Genomic DNA, 20,257 nt, shown 5'->3' on the forward strand with positions numbered 1-20,257 from the left:
AATGTCCTGGAAAAGTTAATTTAAGTAATTCAACTCAAATTGTGCAACTCGTGTATTAAATAGTCAATGCACATAGACTGAAGTAGTTTAATATTTTGGTTCTTTTAATTGTGATGATTTTGGCTCACATTTAACAAAAACTCACCAATATTTTAACAAATTAGAATACTTCATAAGACCAGTAAAAAAACATTTTTAGTGAATTGTTGGGCTTCTGGAAAGTATGTTCATTTACTGTACATGTACTCAATAGTTGGTAGGGGCTCCTTTTGCTTTAAGTACTGCCTCAATTCGGCGTGGTATGGAGGTGATCAGTTTGTGGCACTGCTGAGGTGGTATGGAAGTCCAGGTTTCTTTGACAGTGGGCTTCAGCTCATCTGCATTGTTTGGTCTCTTGTTTCTCATTTTCCTCTTGACAATACTCCGCAAATTCTCTGTGGGGTTTAGGTCTGGTGAGTTTGCTGGCCAGTCAAGCACAACAACACCATGGTCAATTAACCAACTTTGGTGCTTTTGGCAGTGTGAGCAGGTGCCAAATCCTGCTGGAAAATGAAATCAGCATCCTCAAAAAGCTGGTCAGCAGAAGGAAGCATAAAGTGCTCAAAAATGTCTTGGTAAACGGGTGCAGTGACTTTGGTTTTCAAACTTAACACTGGACTTCAAGCAACCTGGGCTATGAGCTTCTCCACCCTTCCTCCAGACTCTAGGACCTTGGTTTCTAAATGAAATACAAAACTTGCTCTCATTTGAAAAGAGAGATTGAAAAGACACATTTGTCTGTGGTTCAGGAGTGGCTTAACAAGAGGAATACGACAACTGTAGCCAGTTGTGTGGTGGCTCTTGATGCCTTGACCCCAGCCTCAGTCCATTACTTGTGGAGTTCACTCAAATTTTTGAATCGATTTTGCTTGACAATCCTCATAAGGCTGCAGTTCTCTCGGTTGGTTGTGCATCTTTTTCTTCCACACTTTTTCCATTCCACTCAACTTTTTGTCAGCATGCTTGGATGGCTTATTTGGCAATGAATGTTTGTGGCTTACCCTCCTTGTGAAGGGTGTCAATGATCTTCCCCATGATTGTGTAGCCTAGTGAACCAAACTGACAGACCAGGAAACTTTTGCATGTGTTTTGAGTTGATTAGCTGATTGGCATGTCACCATATTCTAATTTGTTGAGATGTGATGTGAACTGGTGGGTTTTTGTTAAATGTGAGCCAAAATCACCACATTTTAAAGAACCAAAGACTTAAACTACTTCAGTTTGTGGGCATTGAATTTAATACACAAGTTTCACAATTTGAGTTGAATTACTGAAATAAATGGCTGGTACTCGGTGTGTTTCCACCGCAGGAACCAGGAACTAAATACAGTTCTGGAAAGTCCCTGCTGGCGAGGAATTACTTTTTAAAAATTCCGAAACTTTCGGGGGTGGGACTTGGGCGCTAAACCTCCTGATTGGTTGAGTTCACGCAGCATTGTGATTTCAACCACCATTTATTCAGAACATTTTCTAAATATTACTTTTATTGTATCATGAAATGTAATTTTAAAAGTATTTCAGGTGAGAATGTAGTTGTTTAAAACTCAAATCTGTGGTTTATTTATAAAGACAGCGCCTATTTAAAAATGTGTTTCGCCGATTTTGGAGACGGTCAGCTCCACGCGATCAGCGGGAGCTCAGTGATCATGTATCCGCTGAGAGCAGCCTCACCTCAGCTAGTCCTTCTGATATGTGCCGCTGGCTCTGATGTATCTTTAGTGGTTAAACATAAACTATAATTCGTTTTGGTTAAATCTAACAGGTAATCTTTGGTCTTTATTCAATTTATCTATATGTTAAAATGAAAATAAAAAGAGGCAACATATAATATTTCATTTCATTGTAATGGCTATAAATATATACACATTTCCCTGAAATAAATACATTTCTGCGGTTATTATTATGTTTAAATGAAAACGAAAGGAGGCAGTGGATTTGATATCCTTTTTCGTTTTATTGTAAATATACAGTGAGGAAAATTGCAGTAGCCAAGGTGAGCTGACTGATGTTATCAAGTACGCTGCTGTTTGCAGAATTACTGGGTTTGCGTCGTCGCAGACATCACACTCCCGAGTCAAATGCCGAACTACCGAGGATGCATGCCCGAAATGTGCGTACCTTGTATCGAGAAAGCGCACAGACCAACGTCACCAGACTATTTGCCTAATCTTCACGTTATTTCAGAACCCGGTGGAAATGCAGAAAGCAACAGGCAACCAGGAAATTTCAGTGGAAATGTGGCATAACAGTACCTGGCCATGCGTAATCATGCCTGATCTGCTAAGCAAAGATTGAAGCTGATCATCATCTCCTGTCTGTCCACTTCCACCCACGATGCCAAGACCACGAAGCACATCATAGGTGCTCTGGACTGTGGTGGGAGGCAAAGGAATGGTAGATACACCTCCATTATTTCCTTCCTCATCACTACCACTACTCCCGTCTCCTCCACCTCCATTACCTTATGGCACAGAGGAACAGTGATAAGACTTCATTCCTGCCAGTTTAAGGCATGGTTTCAAAGTCAGTGCTTAGACTAAGCCAGGATTAGGTTATAGTTCAATTAGGAAATTCAAGTAATTTTTATAAACATGCCTTAGGAAGAAAAAAAAACAAAAAAACACCAACATTACTGGTGAGAACATTACTTGAGGCAGAATAAAGGCACTGATATATCTTAAGATCTATCAGTGCAATTTTATTTCAGTTGAAACAGCTCAGAATTAAGATTTAGTCTGGGACTAGGCTTAAGCCTTGTAATTTTTAAACCAAAAACCCTAATTTTAAATGTTATTTAATAAACACCCCTTTACCAGTAATAGGTGAGTTGATGACCTGTCCCTCTGCTGAGCGGCGGTGCTCAATGCCTGTCCTGGTGTCAGGGTTCCTCCCCACCATCTGTAGCTCATCATCAGAGCTTCCTCCTTCCAAACCTGGTCGAAAATTAGGCCGATGGCTCTCCCCAACCTGACCACATACAAATAACTGAAAGGTGAATTACTGAATTACACAAATAAAAATAAAAAAAGAGGCACAAATTAAAAGCACAGATAAGGATAAAAGCAAAAAGCAGCTTAAGACTAACTGGTTGTCTGGAGGTGCTGGGTAGGAGAAATCTTGCTCTGCCCCGGTTCTGTGAAGCTTCCGGTTCATCCTCTGTATCCTCTTCATCGCTTGCAGGACAAGAATCCATACCTGTGGCTGCCAGACGCACATCAGGCATGTGAAAGTCCCTCTGTAATGTGACACGGTAAAAGCAAACATTAGCCGAAAAGTTTCAGAACACAGATATATATATATATATATATATATATCAATATATTAGTGCTGTCAAGCAATTAATCATGCTTAATCACATCCAAAATAAGATTGTTTACATAATTTATTATGTATACATAAACACAAACACATTCATGTATACATTTAAGAAAAATATGTTGTATGCATTAAATATAATAATATAAATAGAAATGTATACAAATGTTAATATTTTCAAAATATATACTGTATGTGTGTATTTATACATGCACAATACATAAACAGAGTACATATACATAAATTATGTAAACAAAAACTTATTTGTGATTAATCATTTAACAGCACTAACATATAAGACCAGAATGCATTTTTTTTCTTGGCATGTATGTGTGAAATGTGCAATCATTAAGAAAGTAAACAAGGTTCATTTAGATTTTATTTTGACTTTAGGAAGATTAACTCATACTTGGTCATAGTCATCATGGTGTCTGTTCCTTTCTGGTTCAGTGGCGTGGGGTTGAGATGAACTGGAAGGTAACCCCTAAAACAGAAACATATCATAAAATTAAAAAAATAAAATAAAATAAAATGTAAGCTTTGGTAAACAAACAGCAAGAAAGAACTCACAACAGGGATTTCTTGTCCTTCTACACGGCCTCTCTGCATTGCAGGTGGCAACAGCTTATTAAAATACAGCTCTAGTTCCTCATCATGGAACTGGTTCACATCAATCTCATCATCTAGAGGACAAAAAGCTCATTTAAATCAATTATTGCCTGGTTTATCCTGGTTCTTTAGAGATCATTCTTTTGAAACATATAATAAAACAAAAAAAATATAACCAACCTGTCATATCACTGTTCATGCTGTCCAGAGACATCAGTTTCTCATTGGCCAGGAAGCTGGCGATGCTGCCACTGCACCTTTCACTGTCTGCCCCTTCACTGGAGGAACCCTCCTCTTCCTCCATCATCACTGGGAGCACAGTGGCCTTAGAATAACAAAAGAGAGCTTAACCCTACCATACGATATTTGATATGCACATTTCTTAAATCATGTTAAAATGTGGGTATTAAATATACAAGTATAAAATAAGATACCATTTGTTTGTTCATCGGTCAAACATTATGCTTTGCGTTATGTTTAGCCCCACAATATAAACTGTAGAGTTTTTATTAGAAAACAAAATATTTAATTATCTTACTAAGAAATATTACTAGCAGATTGAAGACTAATATGTATTTGCATTTTATGCAAGTAGTCTGCTGCACTGTTACAAAGATCCCACTGATTTATAAGCTATCAGAATTTCATCCTACTTTCTGGACATATAGATATGATATAAAGTTTTTCTGACTGTTATTTCATGTCAGACTTTACAGGATAAAACATAAGTGTCAATGAGTATAAATTACCTGAGCTGCCAATGTATCTTTGTCTCCGATATGAGAGGATGACAGAAGGCCAGTTGAGAGGTCTAAGGAAAGATAAAATATACGTTTCAAAATATATTTCAGTTTATACATGTTATTCACCATTTTGTAAATAATTGTTGTTGATGCATTATCATTAAGATTTTTTTAAGTTTTACCATAAAATTAAGAACAACAAGCTATAATTAAATAAAACTAAAGAAAACAGATTCCATACCAGCAGTCCGATGAGGAACAGAACCTGACCCTCCTGATGATGTTTTGGAAACAGAAGCAGATTCGGTTTCATCCAAATTAACATTCACCAGCATGTCAGAGAACCGATTTGCAGCAATGAAGTCACCTACATTGTCTCTACACAAAATAAATCAATAAAGTAATGAAAGAACACACTCGGTCAAACAGCACAGGTTATTCCCAATAATCCAGATCTGGCTGATGGCCAACTTAATGAAGGAAAACAAGACAAAATAGCTGAAGTCACACAAACATTACACTACACTACACTACACATTATTTATTAAAAATGCAAGAGCTGAAGACAGGGTTCGTACACATTTTCACCAATAAATTTCCATGATTTTTGAAACAATATTCATGGCATAATGTTCCATTATTTTACAGTAAGAATAAAAATCTGTTCAAATTATCATGGCATATGTTGACTAACATTACTGACTATTTATGCTTCTTGTTTGCTTTCTTGTTTTAGTAATAAGTACAAGCTGCAACTGCGCCAGACATTATACTCCACACAGAGAACATATCACATCACTGATTATCATCATTTAACGCTGTTAAACGCAGGATCTGAATTTCGTTTGAAACTTTTCTCTTTCATAACATTCACTTAAGAAAAATAAAAATGACAGTGCTTATGAGGATACTCGTCAGGATGGCCATTTGACATCATTTTGTGTGTATTTTTGCCACTTAAATGCAACAAGTCGCGCTAATTAGAGCCATGCATTTCAACCCAAGCCCGACAGGCCCCGACTTATTTACGGATTTGGGACAATTTTCACATTATAGCTTAGACACAGGCCAAACATTGGGCTTGTTTTAGGCTTCCTCTTTATTTTCATATTTTAGATATCCATTAATTATTATGGTAATCAAAAGGATTTGGTGCGTTGGTGCAAACAACAGGAGACTGTGCTACCGCGACTGTCAAGAATGGCAATTGCAATTTGCACTATTTTAATGGCTGCAACTGCAGCTGTGTAATTGGGGAAGAGAGAGAAAGAGGGGAAAAAAGAGAGACTTGTATCTTGTAGTGCAGACGAGATGCGCCGATGCGAAGCCATTTTAAGAGAAAGTCAAAGAGAGAAGACGTGGTATCGTCTGATTATTTACACTAGAGCAAAGAGCCTATAGCTAACTATTATAAAGCACAATAACTAGGTAGTACAAGTATTTAAAAAAATTAACCAGAAAATAACCAGCGCAACTTTAACAACCCAAAAATGGCTGTTTCTTTGTCTGTTGAGTCTGATGGGCCGACGCAGAATGAAAAAGTTTTTCACGAGTCACGGCAGTAGAGGCGGCGCAACAATAACGACATGTGAATAATCCCGCCCACTCTAAACACTGATTTGTAACCCACTTACAGATGGGAAAAAAATATTAACTACTGAACACTTACAAATCTTCTTTGAGGCTGAGAACAAATTTTTCCCTGCCTCCATCTGACCCCTGGGAATTCATGAGTGAAAACCGTCCATCCTCTAAATATGATGCTTGGATACTAGTTACTCTGTAAAAGATAGAAAAGACTCTCAAATAACACAATACTTCAAATAAACACAGACAAAATTAACAGCAATACAAGTAAAGCATATGTGCCCTGAACCTACATGAGCTAGCCTAGCGAACGATTTCTTGTCCTTATTCTGTCCCAGTACAAATACATGTATGCGTTGCGCGTTTTGCTTGCTTGAATGTTTCTGTATTATATGAGTGGCTTTGGAATATAAATCACAGCACGTTTCAGATAAAAAAAAAATATCAGTTAGGAGATTTATAACTAGCGGTTCCCTTTGTTATTACAGCAAAGAGCGTCATTACAGTACTAAGTGGTTGCAATGGATCAGCTCTAATGCTATTAAATTAAAGATGAACCATAGAGCAAAAAAAAAAATGAACAAAGTAATAAAAACTTGTAAAATAAATTTTAATGGGTATAATTAAGTGTGAAAATAAACAAAGGATGTGAAGTCAAACCAAAAATTATTCAGAGACCAGATTATTTCTGATTTTTTTTTTTTACTAGCAGGACACTATAGTTAATTTATGTAAGTGAGGATAGCAAAATAAACTGTGACAAATTATACCCAAAAATTCTTTATACAGTAGACTACCAGTAAAACTGATACAAATTTGTGAGCAAAAATTATTCAGACCGAGTCTGGGGGAAAAAAAATAATTTCAGATATGCATGGACCTGGATGACAGCATGCCCAGGAAACTACAGGCTGTTATTAAGGCTAAGGGTTGCCTGATGAAGTATTGATAGTTGTGTAAATACAGTCATATAAACAGCTGTCTGATAACTTTTTGGTTGATTTTAATCCATTACTGTACATAACCTTTCTATCGAAGTTATCTAACATTATCAAGATGAATTTGTTCTGACAGTTTAACTCTGAGTTCTCGTCATATTTTATTACCATCTTCTATACTATAGAGAATGAACTGTGATAATGTGAGAAAGGTTTAAGGTGTCTGAATAAATGTAGGTTTGACTATCTATTTAATAAACGAAGTTAACCATCTAACATTACACATACTCTTTTGGTTTCTGTACCCAATATTTTAAATAATTTACAAATGCAACAATTATATCGGTATCGGTGCATCCCTAATTTAAACAAACCTTTAAATGACTACTTAAAATGTATTTCACAAACCTTGCAGACTTCCATCTGTCAAAATCCATCTGTGAGATCTTGTGAAGTGTGCATTTGTATATTGTTTACATATTTTAAAATATTTCTTTGTGAAAAATACTGTAATAGAATTATAGAATCAGGAAGTTGTCATCTAAAGTACAAATATGTTTATTTTACACATTTATTTTTAAAATAATTCATTTTCAAATTATTTCAAGTTTCTCAAACATTTCAAAAGAAATTATATATTTAAAAAAAAATTATTATATTGGTAAAATATCGGCTTTATATCAGTCATCAGCCACCCTGCTATCTAAGATATCGGCATCAGCCATCAAAAAAACAATATTGGTCCACCACTAACCATTACATTTGAACTTAAGTTCTAACTAAGGAACAAAAATGTGTAAAATACTTAAATATGTTCCAGTAAATGTGCATTAAGCCCTGTTCACACCAAGAATGTTAACCATAAAGAGAACTATAAAGATAATATTAGCATCCACACGAGCGAACAATATCATCTGTTTATTCTAAGCCCGCGTGCGTCTGCCACTTTAAATTAACGAGCTCGTTATAGCAGGATGGATTCTGATTGGCTTTCAATAGCCGTGTTTCCACCGTCGAGCTTAAAGCGGGCGTCGCGTTTCCACGGACACTTCCGGGGCTTGATCGTGCCTTGTTGGGGCTTCCTCGGGGCCAACGGCCAGGGTTTTTTTGCCCGACAAAAAACTTGGGCCAAAGTGGGCCAGCTGGGGCTAGAGTAGGGGTTATATCTGGAGAGCGTCAGCACCGCGGATCATTTCAGAAAGATAACAGCTATAACACCAGCATTAAGTGAACACATGAACAACATCTCCAGAACTGCTCTGACAGTCACTTCATGAGCATTTGACCATTTAATTCGAGTAAAACTAGCGTCATATCACATACACAGAACTGTAAAGGTACGTCAACCCGTCAAAATAAAAGTCCGGTTAAAGACTATTGTTCAGCAGAATGTACATAGCCTACCACTAAAAAAAAAAATAATCAAACATTTTTTTTAAGGTTTAATCACACAACATTTCTTCCATGTTTTATTTTTAATAGTAAATCCCATTTGTTTACCAAAAAGTTAAGTTAATTTTCAATAATTAAAAGATAAATTAAATTAATGTTTTATGTTTTTAATGTGCATCTCAGAAAAAGCTTTATTTAAAACCCCAACTGAATGGCACTTAAATGCACTTAATTCATCTGTCAACTTTATTGTCATTGTTCACAGTACAAGTACAAACAGAGAAACAATGGGTAATAATTAAATGTTTATTTTTGATGCATTCCATTCTATGCATTTAAAAAGTAAAAAAACGTTTTTATAAAAAAGGAAACTTAGTTGTTCATTTTAAGAGACCCAGGAGTCTTATTTTCTCTTGCATAATTAATATTGCACTTTAAGCAAAAACACATTTTATCCAATTACTCGATTAATCGATGGAATTTTTGGTAGAATACTCGATTACTAAAATATTCGATAGCTACAGCCCTAATTTATTTAGTAACATATTTAATCTGTCGTCTCGTCTCGAGAGTTTAGCTCCACATAGCATATCATCAAAATATAATAATGATTTTTGTTTGGGAGCTTTTATAAAAATAGAGAGCGTCAGCGCTGCAGATCATTTCAGAAAGCTAACAGCTATAACTTTTTTTTTTTTTTTAAGTTGAGCTCAAAACTCATTTTCAGTCAGCAGCGAGTGTTGGAATAACTTGATCTGATATGAATTATAATCACCATACAAGGCAGAAATATTTATAAGCAATGCAAAAGTCTGTGCACGCTAGGCATTAACATTATCATAGTAAACATGGTAAATATGACCGCTTGAAGAAATCAGATGTCAGCTTCTTGCTGCAGCTTTAAGCCCTGGCACGCACTGGCCCGACAGTGGAAATGCGGCTGATGTTTGTATCGTTAGAGTTGTAGTGTGGACTCAGCTATTCTTTAATATTGAGAAAGATTTTTAGAACTAGATCTTTATCGTTATCTTTGTAGTTATAATGGTTGGTGTGAATGGGCCTTTAGGGATTCTCCTTCCAAGAAGCTCAGACTATTCGGAGATGAGATACTGAGGTTTTCGTAAAAGTCTAGGCTTAGTTGGGGGCCATGACACAAAGACAGATGCTTTGGTTAAACCAAGTGAAATAAAAAACATTTAATTAGCTGTTTTACAAGAACAATATATAGGAGGTAATCACTCAAAAAACAATTGTTTTGGAACAAATTAGATGAAAATAGCCTTTTCAAAGATTCACCAAAGAAACTGATGAAGTCAGCATTCTCCCCTAGTTAGGACTGACACGCAATCACAATATTCATGAGAATACATGCAGGAGTCTCCCACCTGTTGTCTACTGGAGGTCTAATTTTAGCCACGGTAGAGGCGGCCATGGGCATCCCGAGCGTAGAGCCCAGTGTCACGTTGCCGAGAGTGGTGCGGCCGCTGCTGCCCAGCGAGGCGTTTGAAAGGAAGCTGGGAAACGGCTCATCCTCAATGTTTTGGAAGTTCTCCATGTCTGTGTGACTCACTGACACAGGGCTTCAATACATGAGGAGTGACCTATATAAAAAAAAAACAGAAGAGCGAACAGACTACACCATGAGTTCCTATAGGGAAACGGTGATAATATTACTGTCATACTGTACTTGGGTGTTTACTGGACATGGATAGACTGCCATGAATCTGTAAACGTTTGCATCAAGTCAACTTGACACGAAGCTGGAGAATGTTTCTCTTAGACAGAGTCAAATCAGACATAACGGGGTGTTTTATAGCTCATACTGTTACACAAAGCAGAAGTCTGTTGATATGGCTGCTAGTTCCTGATGCATTTTGTTTTATTACTTAAAATGCTAAAGCACATTTTAACTGAATAAAAAACGACATTTAGCAAACTGCTTCTTTCTCTATAACTTGCGTCTTTTTATCAGACGTTTGTATTTAGCCGACTAGCTTTGTCAGTTCAATAATCAACTTTTACGGCACATTAACCTCTGTAGTATGTTTCTGACAGCAGAATAACGTTATTTCTGGGTGGACTGAATAAAAACTAAACAAAGAAGGTTAGCGGGATGTTTAACTCAAATAAACGCCGTGCAATGGAGACTAACGTTAACTATCAAGGCCAAAATACAAACACTTCAACCACACAACTTAAACAGTTAACGTTAAACAAAGATGAAAGTAATACGTAAAATATAATTGAAACAATAAAAACCCCTTTTCCTGGTTCGGACTTTGGCCAGTCATTGGATGAAAACTAAAAAGTGACAACAACTCTGAAAAAGATTTGCAACAGCTGAGAGGAATCTGTTTCGAAGACACTTACCATGAGGCGAAATACGGCACTTGTGCCTTAATTTATTCAACTACGTCATGCAAACACAGCACCGATTATTCGTGTAATGCTAAAAATCGTTGTAGTCCCCGCTTTTTGGAGAAGAGTTTCTCAAAGCGTAAAGGTGAGGCGAAGCCATTACTGGAAAATCCCGCCTCTAGGTTTCTCTTTGCGTGGGCGGGGCCTTAACATACGCCACATTTGATTGGACAATCCTTTTTGAATGCTTTCAAGAGTGGCGAAATCATGTGCCAATCACGTTGTTGTGCGTTTTGAATGAAGAAGCTGTTTGTTGTATACTTTATAGTTAAGTTAGTAGTTACAGCAGATAAATTCGGAATGCATTAGGACTTTAGTTGGTTTTATATATCTTAAGATCAAACATTTTAATGTTTTTTAACGATTATGTAAATATACTTTTCGAAATTACAAATGACGTTTCATATAAACTACGAGATCGTGAAATGTGATCCACAGAGCAGCTGAGTCCACAGCTGTGTGAGCCCTGCATGACAGTTGCTAACTTAACACATTGTAATTCACCTAACGGTACATTTGGACTGTCTTATCAAATTTAAGACTAGAAATAATTATTCTGATTTAAGATCATACACAAAATTCCAGAGTGCAGGACCAGATTTGTGTATTCATACACAATAACAAATACATGGGTTGTAGAAAATATTGCTTATTGAACCACTAAAAATACAGAATTTTTTTTAATGTCACTACTTTAAAATATGAACACCATCCATTATTAGACTGGCGTTTTTTTTTCCAGGCCCAGTCAGATTTTTATATTCAATCCACTATTTTATCAATAGTAAAAGAACACAATTCTGTTGAAGTTTTTAACATTATGGCATTTAATACAACTTCCCTTCTTTTTCACAGAAACTTGTGATGATACATGTACATCGAATCATCTATCAAATGTAACCTAGCAAGGATAATTGTACTGTTCTTGCCTATTTTACTAATAAAGTAGAAATGCATGATTTAAATAAAAAGGAGCTAAAATATTTCTGAATATATCATTTATACCAGCTGCTTAAACCTTAACCTTTATGATTCTCACAATAAAGAGTAAAGTCACTTAGTCCAATATTTTGCAGCTTTGCAATGGCAGTATCTTTTTTCCCTTAATCATGTCAACAAAACATAATTAATATAAAACATGTAGATATGGTGTCTTTACGTGATCAGAACATCCATTTAAACACGACTCATTTCAAAATAATACAATAAAACAACTCCATAGACTTCAAGGAATGTCAACTTAAGGAACATTCACTAAAGGCAGTACATAATAATAATGGACCCATGGTAAGTGCCAGTCTTCCTGCATGTCCAGCAAGCACAATCAGTTGGTCTCAGTGTAAAGTCCAGTATCAAAGAAGTGCTCAGGGATCCTGTCATATGGCATCTATCTTCCGGTTGCCCCGTTTAGGGCACTCAGTGCAGCAGCGGATCCCAGGACGCCGCTCAGCACACCAGGCTGACCGGATACTGAACTACCATCTCCCTTTAGAATACCTGTGCACTTCCAATTATCCATATAGTTTGCTGGTGGAATAGGCAAATTACAATAAATGAATAATAACACTTCAGTAGGTGCATATACATATATTTTATTTTTTGATGACTGATACTACAAACCCTCACCTTTCCAGAGTCTCACACAACCATCGTCACCAGATGAAGCCAGAAGTGTACTGGTGATGTTCCAGCTGACCCGCCACACCTGAGAGTTATGACTGTCAAACTGAGCCAGCACCTGCACCTCAAATTTAGTGGGTGCTGAAGAAGAGCTGTCCTTTCTGTTATTCAAAAAGAAGCAAGTGAATCTATTTGCATCTAATTAGAATTCAACCAAATATCTTTGAATGTTCAGCTTTACAAAAAAAAAATTGTAAAAGTAAGAAGTATACATGCAGTGATGTACAAGGTTAAACAGTAAAAACAAATACATGGCACCACTACACAATTTATATTAATCCCATTCCACTGTAATATACATTTGGTTTCATTTTGCTCACCGAAGTGGAACCAGTTTGAAAATGCGCACGTCTTTGGTTGCAATAGCAAGTACATGGAAAGACCGTCCCAGATTTGGAGCAAATGCAATATCATGTACAGCATCTGCAACTGTCATCAGTGTCTCTGCTTTGGCATATTTCCTACAACAATCATCAACATAAAGTAAAGAAAATAAACAGCCAATGAAGGTTAAAACAACTAAATCTGACTTCAGAATGTCTAAAATGTTGATGTTCCCAGGGGTTAAAGCAAAAAAAAAAAAAAAAGAAAATAGAAAAAAAAAGTCCTGAGTCTGAACTTTTTTCTGGGGGCGGGGCAGCACATGCAAAGCATGCACTGACTGTGGCAACTTTAACGTTTGAAAGGATACTTTGGCAAAGTTATTTCTTTCTTAATTCAAACTGATTTTCTTTTTCATGAATATATGGTTGACCTGAAGAATGAAAGCCATGTCATACTCTTGTAAAATGATGAGCTACATCACCACTTATTGAAACTAGGGGTGTGACAATCCACTTAGCTCACCAGATGAGACAAAATACAGATACTGGTTCACTAGAAAGCGACAATAATTAAATACTAGGGATGTAACGGTACGCAAAAGTCACGGTTCGGTACGTACCTCGGTTTTAAAGTCACGGTTCAGTTCATTTTCGGTACAGTAAGGGAAAGAAATGCAAACATTAAACTGCAGGTTGTTTATTACTATAAACTTTTTTAAACAACTTGTTTACACTTTTTTTAAACACTTTTTAATAAAATATATATATAATAAAAAAGAATACGAAATAAAATACTGCTGCAAAGTTCTCCACTAAATAAAATACTCTTGTCTCAAACCAATGTCACATTATGAAATATAATGAAAAATATAAATAAATAACTATGATTACAGTGCAGCATTACCAATCCCAGCTTGTAGGCCTGCTCATATTTAAAAAAAAATATATATATAACTTTTCCAAAGTGTAAAGTGCAGCAACAACAGTTTCAGTTTTTAGACCTGCTCAGATTTTGTTATAGCGTTGGACCGATCGGAATCAAGAGCAAAGGTCTGTTTAAATGCCGACGGCAGCTGCGTTGAATTACTGTCGTTTTTTTCCTAGTTGTAGTGATGTTCACACTCGTGTGATGCCTTTTGAAAACTTTAGAATCAGCTGCAGGGCGGGATTTGCGTTGAACGCGGAGACTTCCGCCACTTAATATGTTCGTGTGGAAACACGAAAATGTACCTATGTTCCGCACACAAAATATTGCATTCGGTCATTCGGTGCACACGTGCACCGTACCTAAAGCCCTGTACCGAAACGGTCCGATACAAATACACGTACCGTTACACCCCCATTAAAAACTATTTTTACGAAATTTTCAATGACAAAATATTTGTCTTAAATTACAAAAAGTAAAACAATGCAGTTGTATTTAGAAATATTTTAACTAATCTAGGGCTGTAAGTATTGATTACATTGAACAACACTGTTAAAAAAAAAAAAAATTCTCCGCAGCCAAACTCTGCACGCCAGATATCCAGCACGGTGCCAGAGAACTTCAAGACCTGTGTTGCTTTTATCATCCAGGATGAGTGTGAACTAGCCTATGAAAGGATAAAGTGAATTGAAGGCAAACCTTGTAACGTCGTTATACTCGTATATCTGAACTTTGCCACCATACGTTACATTGCTGTCATCGCTACCCACTGCAATCATAGGTGCATGAGCTCGGGAACTGTGAAGACAAACAAAATATATTATTACTAATCAAACAGGTGCATTCGCTGATTCAGTTTACCAAGACATCAGTCTCAAAAGTGATCTGAGATGCATTAAAAATCAAAAGAGACTTGGAAATGTTTTCTAGCACATCTATTGTGTCTGACCTCACTGTTCGAAGCTGACAAGCATGTAAAATACCTGCCCTATCTGAAGTCACAGATCTAATGAGAACACAGTCGATTTCCAACTTATTAGGTTACAAATTGTGCACATCTTTGCGCAAAGTCGATTCTGCAACAAAATCCACAACTGTTTAGATGTACATGCTTCCATCTTTTCACATACAGATGTGAATCGCTATCATTTGTGCATTCTCACCTGGAAGGGTTCCAGGAGATGCAGGAGCAGGAGAGTTTGGATGAGATCTCATGCTGCAGGGACCACTGGCTCAGGTTCATCACGTCAGGGGCCTCATAGATTCGCACCACCCCGTCTGCAGAACATGTGGTCAGCATCAAGCCCATGTGCTTCGGGGCAAACTTCACATCGGTCACAGATGTCCGACTGTCCACAAGTGTGGTTCTCTTTATCTGATGTGAGAACAGGGGAGACATAGATGATGACTGTTGTAATGTACAAATGTTGCACACAGGTTATGTTCAGCATAGAATAAGTGCTTTCTGTGTGGTATACGGTCAAATATATGCTGCTGGCAGACAATCAATTTGGATTTTCAATAATAAGCCCATCTCCAGCAACATGTTTTTTTCCCTCTGCAGCAACTCGGAGCACTTTTCATATACTTTTTACAGACTAAAGCACATTTGTGTCAATCTATAAGAGTAATCAGCTTATACTACCAGTCAAAAGTTTTTGAACAGTAAGATTTTTAATGTTCTTAATGTTTTTCCTTTTAAAATAATTATTCTGCTCAAGCCTGCATTTATTTGATCCAAAAGTACAGCAAAAAGTTTGTAATATTTTGAAATATTTTTACTATTTAAAATAACTGGTTTCTATTTGAATACATTTTAAAATGTAGTTTATAGTGTTCAGTGTCACATGATCCTTCAGAAATCATTCTAAAACGCAGATTTATCAATATTTAAAACAGTTGTTAAATACTTTTTTTCAGGATTCTTTGATGAATAGAAAGATCCAAAGATCAGAATTTATCTGAAATTAAAAGCTTTTGTAACATTATACACTATTCCATTCAAAAGCTTTGAGTCAATATGATTTATTTCTTGAATTGATCAAAAGTGATAAAGACATTTATAATGTTACAATTTCTATTTCAGATAAATGCTGTTCTTATGAACTTTCTATTCCTCAAAGAAACCTGAAAAAAATTCTACTCAACTGTTTTCAACATGAATTATTATTGAGCAGCCAAACAGAATATTAAAATGATTTATGAAGAATTATGTGACTGGAGTTATGATGCTAAAAACTGAGTTTTGAAATCACAGGAATTCAATTTTTAATATTTCCAAATATAAAACAGTTATTTAAAATAGTAAAAATGTTTTTGCTGTATTTAGGGCAAATGCACATACTAGAACAGATCTCTTACCAACTGCGGGCGGCAGATCCTTTTCCTATTTGGCCCCTAAACTCTGGAATAACCTACTTAACATTGTTCGGGAGGCAGACACACTTTTGCAGTTTAAATCTAGATTAAAGACCCATCCCTTTAACCTGGCTTACACATAACATACTAATATGCTTTTAATATCCAAATCCGTTAAAGGATTTTTAGGCTACATTAATTAGGTAAACCGGAATCGGGAACACTTCACATAACACCCGATGTACTGTACTTGCTACATCATTAGAAGAATGGCATCTATGCTAATATTTGTCTGTTTCTCTCTTATTCCGAGGTCACCATAGCCACCAGATCCAGTCTGTATCCAGATCAGAGGGTCACTGCAGTCACCCGGATCCAGTACGTATCCAGACCAGATGGTGGATCAGCACCTAGAAAGAACCTCTACTGCCCTGTAAGACAGCGGAGACCAGGACAACTAGAGCCCCAGATACAGATCCCCTGTAAAGACCTTGTCTCAGAGGAGCACCAGGACAAGACCACAGGAAACAGATGATTCTTCTGCACAATCTGACTTTGCTGCAGCCTGGAATTGAACTACTTGTTTCGTCTGGTCAGAGGAGAACTGGCCCCCCAACTGAGCCTGGTTTCTCCCAAGGTTTTTTTCACCATTCTGTCACCGATGGAGTTTCGGTTCCTTGCCGCTATCGCCTCTGGCTTGTTTAGTTGGGGTCACTTCATCTACAGCGATATCGTTGACTTGATTGCAAATAAATGCACAGACACTATTTAACTGAACAGAGATGACATCACTGAATTCAATGATGAACTGCCTTTAACTGTCATTTTGCATTATTGACACACTGTTTTCCTAATGAATGTTGTTCAGTTGCTTTTACGCAATGTACTTTGTTTAAAGCGCTATATAAATAAAGGTGACTTGACTTACCCAATGGCTTTGTCCTCGTTGTTTGTCATTGGACTCTCCAACAATCTCCTCCCATACTATGGCAGTACGGTCAAAGGAGCAGGACGCCAACACTTGTCCAAACTCTGGATGGGCCCAGGTCACTCTCCAAACCGAGCCACTGTGAGTCTACAAAACACACATTTCTGTCAAAGCACAGCACGAAACCCAACACTGTGAGTCTACAACAATTCATGTTAACCAAAATCCAACTGGTGAACCATCTGAACGGGAGAAATTCACGCCAAGAACAATTCTCACAAATGGTTTCGATTTTGAAGAATGCGACTCCAAACTTGATTGCATTTATTATTTTCAATCAGATTAGAACTACAATTGTTAATAAATTAAAGGGTTAGTTCGCCCAATTTGCAAAATTATGTCATTAATAACTTACCCTCATGTTGTTCCAAACCAGTAAGACCTCAGTTTATTTTTGGAACACAGTTTAAGATATTTTAGATTTAGTCCGAGAGCTCTCAGTCCCTCCATTGAAGCTGTGTGTACGGTATACTGTCCATGTCCAGAAAGTTAAGAAAAACATCATCAAAGTAGTCCATGTGACATCAGAGGGTCAGTTAGAATTTTTTGAAGCATCGAAAATACATTTTGGTCCAAAAATAGCAAAAACTACGACTTTATTCAGCATTGTCTTCTCTTCCGTGTCTGTTGTGAGAGAGTTCAAAACAAAGCAGCTTGTCTTATCCGGTTCGCGAACTAATTATTCGATGTAACCGGATCTTTTTGAACCAGATTACCAAATCGAACTGAATCGTTTTAAACGGTTCGCGTCTCCAATACGCATTAATCCGCAAATGACTTAAGCTGTTAACTTTTTTAATGTGGCTGACACTCCCTCTGAGTTAAAACAAACCAATATCCCGGAGTAATTCATTTACTCAAACAGTACACTGACTGAACTGCTGTGAAGAGAGAACTGAAGATGAACACCGAGCCGAACCAGATAATGACTCGTTCACGAGTCAAGAACCGTTTCTGTCAGACGTGTCCGATTCGAGAACCGAGGAGCTGATGATAACTGCACATGTGTGATTCAGTGTGAAGCAGACCGACACACAGAGCGTCTGAACTGAACTGATTCTTTTGGTGATTGATTCTGAACTGATTCTGTGCTAATGTTATGAGCCCAGGTAAACCGAAGGCTTGCAGTCATCGCCAATGACGCCATTACGTCGAGCGCAAAAGAACCGGTGAACCGTTTTCTTCAACCGGTTTATTGAATCGAACTGTCAGAAAGAACTACTGGTGATCCGAAAACCGGTGCAACTCCTCAGAGGGAGTGTCAGCCACATTAAAAAAGTTAACAGCTTAAGGCCGGTGACACACTGGGTGCGTGGCGTTTCTGCTGCGTGTCAGCTGCGTTGCGGCTGCCTCGCGTTTTCTGTGTCTTTACACACCAGAATCGTGCCTGACGCGGCGCTGGCGCGCTGCTGCTGCTGTAGGTGACATAAAGGGAGGCCACCGACAGACCAAGCTCTTGTCTTCATGACAACAATATCAACTTTTTTTTTTACACACCTACGCCTACTGATAAAGGACACCGTCAACAGTATTGACGGCAAAATAGACTATGTTTGACAGGTGAAATTTTTGAAAATCGATAATTATTTATTTTTTCAATTACATTTATATCTGAATTTATGTCAACCTATAGACTTTCAAATATCAAAATGTCATGATTTAATATGTATTTGTGTACAAAATGACACTGAAAAATATTTTCCTATTATATTTTGCCTGGAAACGCTTCCAACATGCGCGCATGTCGCGTGAAAAATAGGCGTCGGTTTCATTTCTAGCATGCATGCGTTTTCCACGCATCTCACGCAGGCAGTCTGCAAGCTGTAACCTGTTAACATGGGAGCCGAATTAAAAACCGACACGGAGCTGAGACGCTTGCGCCACGCATCCAGTGTATCGCCGGCCTAAGTCATTTGTGGATTAATGCTTACTGGAGACGCGAACCATTTCAAACGATTCAGTTCATTTGGTGAACTGGTTAAAAAAGATCCGGTTACATCGAATGATTCGTTCGTGAACCGGATATAACAAACTGCTTTGTTTTGAACTCTCTCACAACAGACACGGAAGAGAAGACAAGGCTGAATAAAGTCGTAGTTTTTGCTATTTTTGGACCAAAATGTATTTTCGATGCTTCAAAAAATTCTAACTGACCCTCTGATGTCACATGGACTACTTTGATGTTTTTCTTACCTTTCTTGACATGGACAGTATACTGTACACACAGCTTCAATGGAGGGACTGAGAGCTCTCTGACAATCTAAAATATCTTAAACTGTGTGCCAAAGATAAATGGAGGTCTTACTGGTTTGGAACGACATGAGGGTGAGTTATGACAATTTTCATTTTTGGGTGAACTATCCCTTTAATAACTCATTTATATGCTTTGTCTTCTTGCCCCCTAGTGGGCCCAGGACTCCTGGTTGAGAACCACGGTTTTATGGGAAGACCTACTTTCCAGCTTGCTGTGCAGTTCCATTCTCCATTACCACCCTTATCCCACACCTAAAGAGGGGAAGAAAAAAAAAAAAATTGCACACTTGGTCATTTTCACGTCCTTTTAATTTACACTGCATGCTAGTTCGCAACATATGCTGCATGCATTGCAAACACTCCAGCAGGCCGTCGGATGCTAAACCATTTACCTTAATGCTCTGGTCGCTGGAGCACGTCGCCATTCTCCGCCCGTGAAAGTCATAAGAAACATCGTGGATCAGATCTTTATGATCGGCCGCGATACTACGCGCGACAAACATCCTGTTTTTATTCTCTACACTTCTTCTTGATTAAGGCACCCGAGAAGTAAACATGAACGTGCGCACTTCCCTACTTTTTTTAAACGCGAGGTTGCAAGCGGTCCAATCATGTCGGACGTGGAAAGCATGTGTCCCGTGAAGATCAGCGGAACTCTGCGCATGCGCAGTAGAGCAGCCTAGCATTTT

General features: G+C 37.5%; 2 protein-coding genes across 6 annotated transcripts in view; both read right to left on the bottom strand.

The window, feature by feature from the left end:
- Positions 1-11,179, bottom strand: part of cep192 (centrosomal protein 192) — a 38,199-nt gene extending 27,020 nt beyond the window's left edge. For 4 of the 5 annotated variants that reach the window (XM_059567382.1, XM_059567381.1, XM_059567380.1 and 1 more), the window contains exons 1-11: positions 10,994-11,179; positions 10,009-10,224; positions 6,376-6,486; positions 4,948-5,084; positions 4,713-4,774; positions 4,144-4,288; positions 3,925-4,037; positions 3,764-3,838; positions 3,125-3,274; positions 2,853-3,006; positions 2,292-2,500 (exon numbers count right to left, since the gene is read on the bottom strand). In XM_059567382.1, coding sequence (XP_059423365.1) covers positions 2,292-2,500; positions 2,853-3,006; positions 3,125-3,274; positions 3,764-3,838; positions 3,925-4,037; positions 4,144-4,288; positions 4,713-4,774; positions 4,948-5,084; positions 6,376-6,486; positions 10,009-10,178 — 1,326 coding nt within the window. In that variant the 5' untranslated portion in view covers positions 10,179-10,224; positions 10,994-11,179. The remainder of the gene's footprint in view (positions 1-2,291; positions 2,501-2,852; positions 3,007-3,124; positions 3,275-3,763; positions 3,839-3,924; positions 4,038-4,143; positions 4,289-4,712; positions 4,775-4,947; positions 5,085-6,375; positions 6,487-10,008; positions 10,225-10,993) is intronic. The other variant, XM_059567383.1, reaches the window with a different exon arrangement.
- A 529-nt stretch (positions 11,180-11,708) lies between these two features.
- On the bottom strand, positions 11,709-20,203 carry LOC132158110 (nucleoporin SEH1-like). Its single transcript, XM_059567385.1, has 8 exons — positions 19,961-20,203; positions 19,770-19,820; positions 17,256-17,402; positions 15,133-15,344; positions 14,669-14,767; positions 13,042-13,182; positions 12,668-12,822; positions 11,709-12,568 (listed from the first exon to the last, which is right to left on the bottom strand). The coding sequence occupies exons 1-8, from the start codon at positions 20,069-20,071 to the stop codon at positions 12,429-12,431; spliced, it is 1,056 nt and encodes a 351-aa protein (XP_059423368.1). The 5' UTR covers positions 20,072-20,203; the 3' UTR covers positions 11,709-12,428.
- Positions 20,204-20,257: the final 54 nt, after the last annotated feature.

Source organism: Carassius carassius, chromosome 15 (genome assembly GCF_963082965.1).
Source record: "Carassius carassius chromosome 15, fCarCar2.1, whole genome shotgun sequence".
In the NCBI taxonomy this organism is placed as follows: domain Eukaryota; kingdom Metazoa; phylum Chordata; class Actinopteri; order Cypriniformes; family Cyprinidae; genus Carassius; species Carassius carassius.

What these genes read in the sequence shown, in the direction of transcription:
- LOC132158110 (XM_059567385.1), bottom strand. Translation starts at nt 20,071, where the DNA reads ATGTTTGTCGCGCGTAGTATCGCGGCCGATCATAAAGATCTGATCCAC. An exon ending in CCAGCGACCAGAGCATTAAG is followed by an intron (nt 19,821 to 19,960) that starts GTAAATGGTTTA and finishes TCCCCTCTTTAG; the next exon opens with GTGTGGGATAAGGGTGGTAA. An exon ending in TTCAAACTGGTTCCACTTCG is followed by an intron (nt 12,823 to 13,041) that starts GTGAGCAAAATG and finishes TTTGAATAACAG; the next exon opens with AAAGGACAGCTCTTCTTCAG.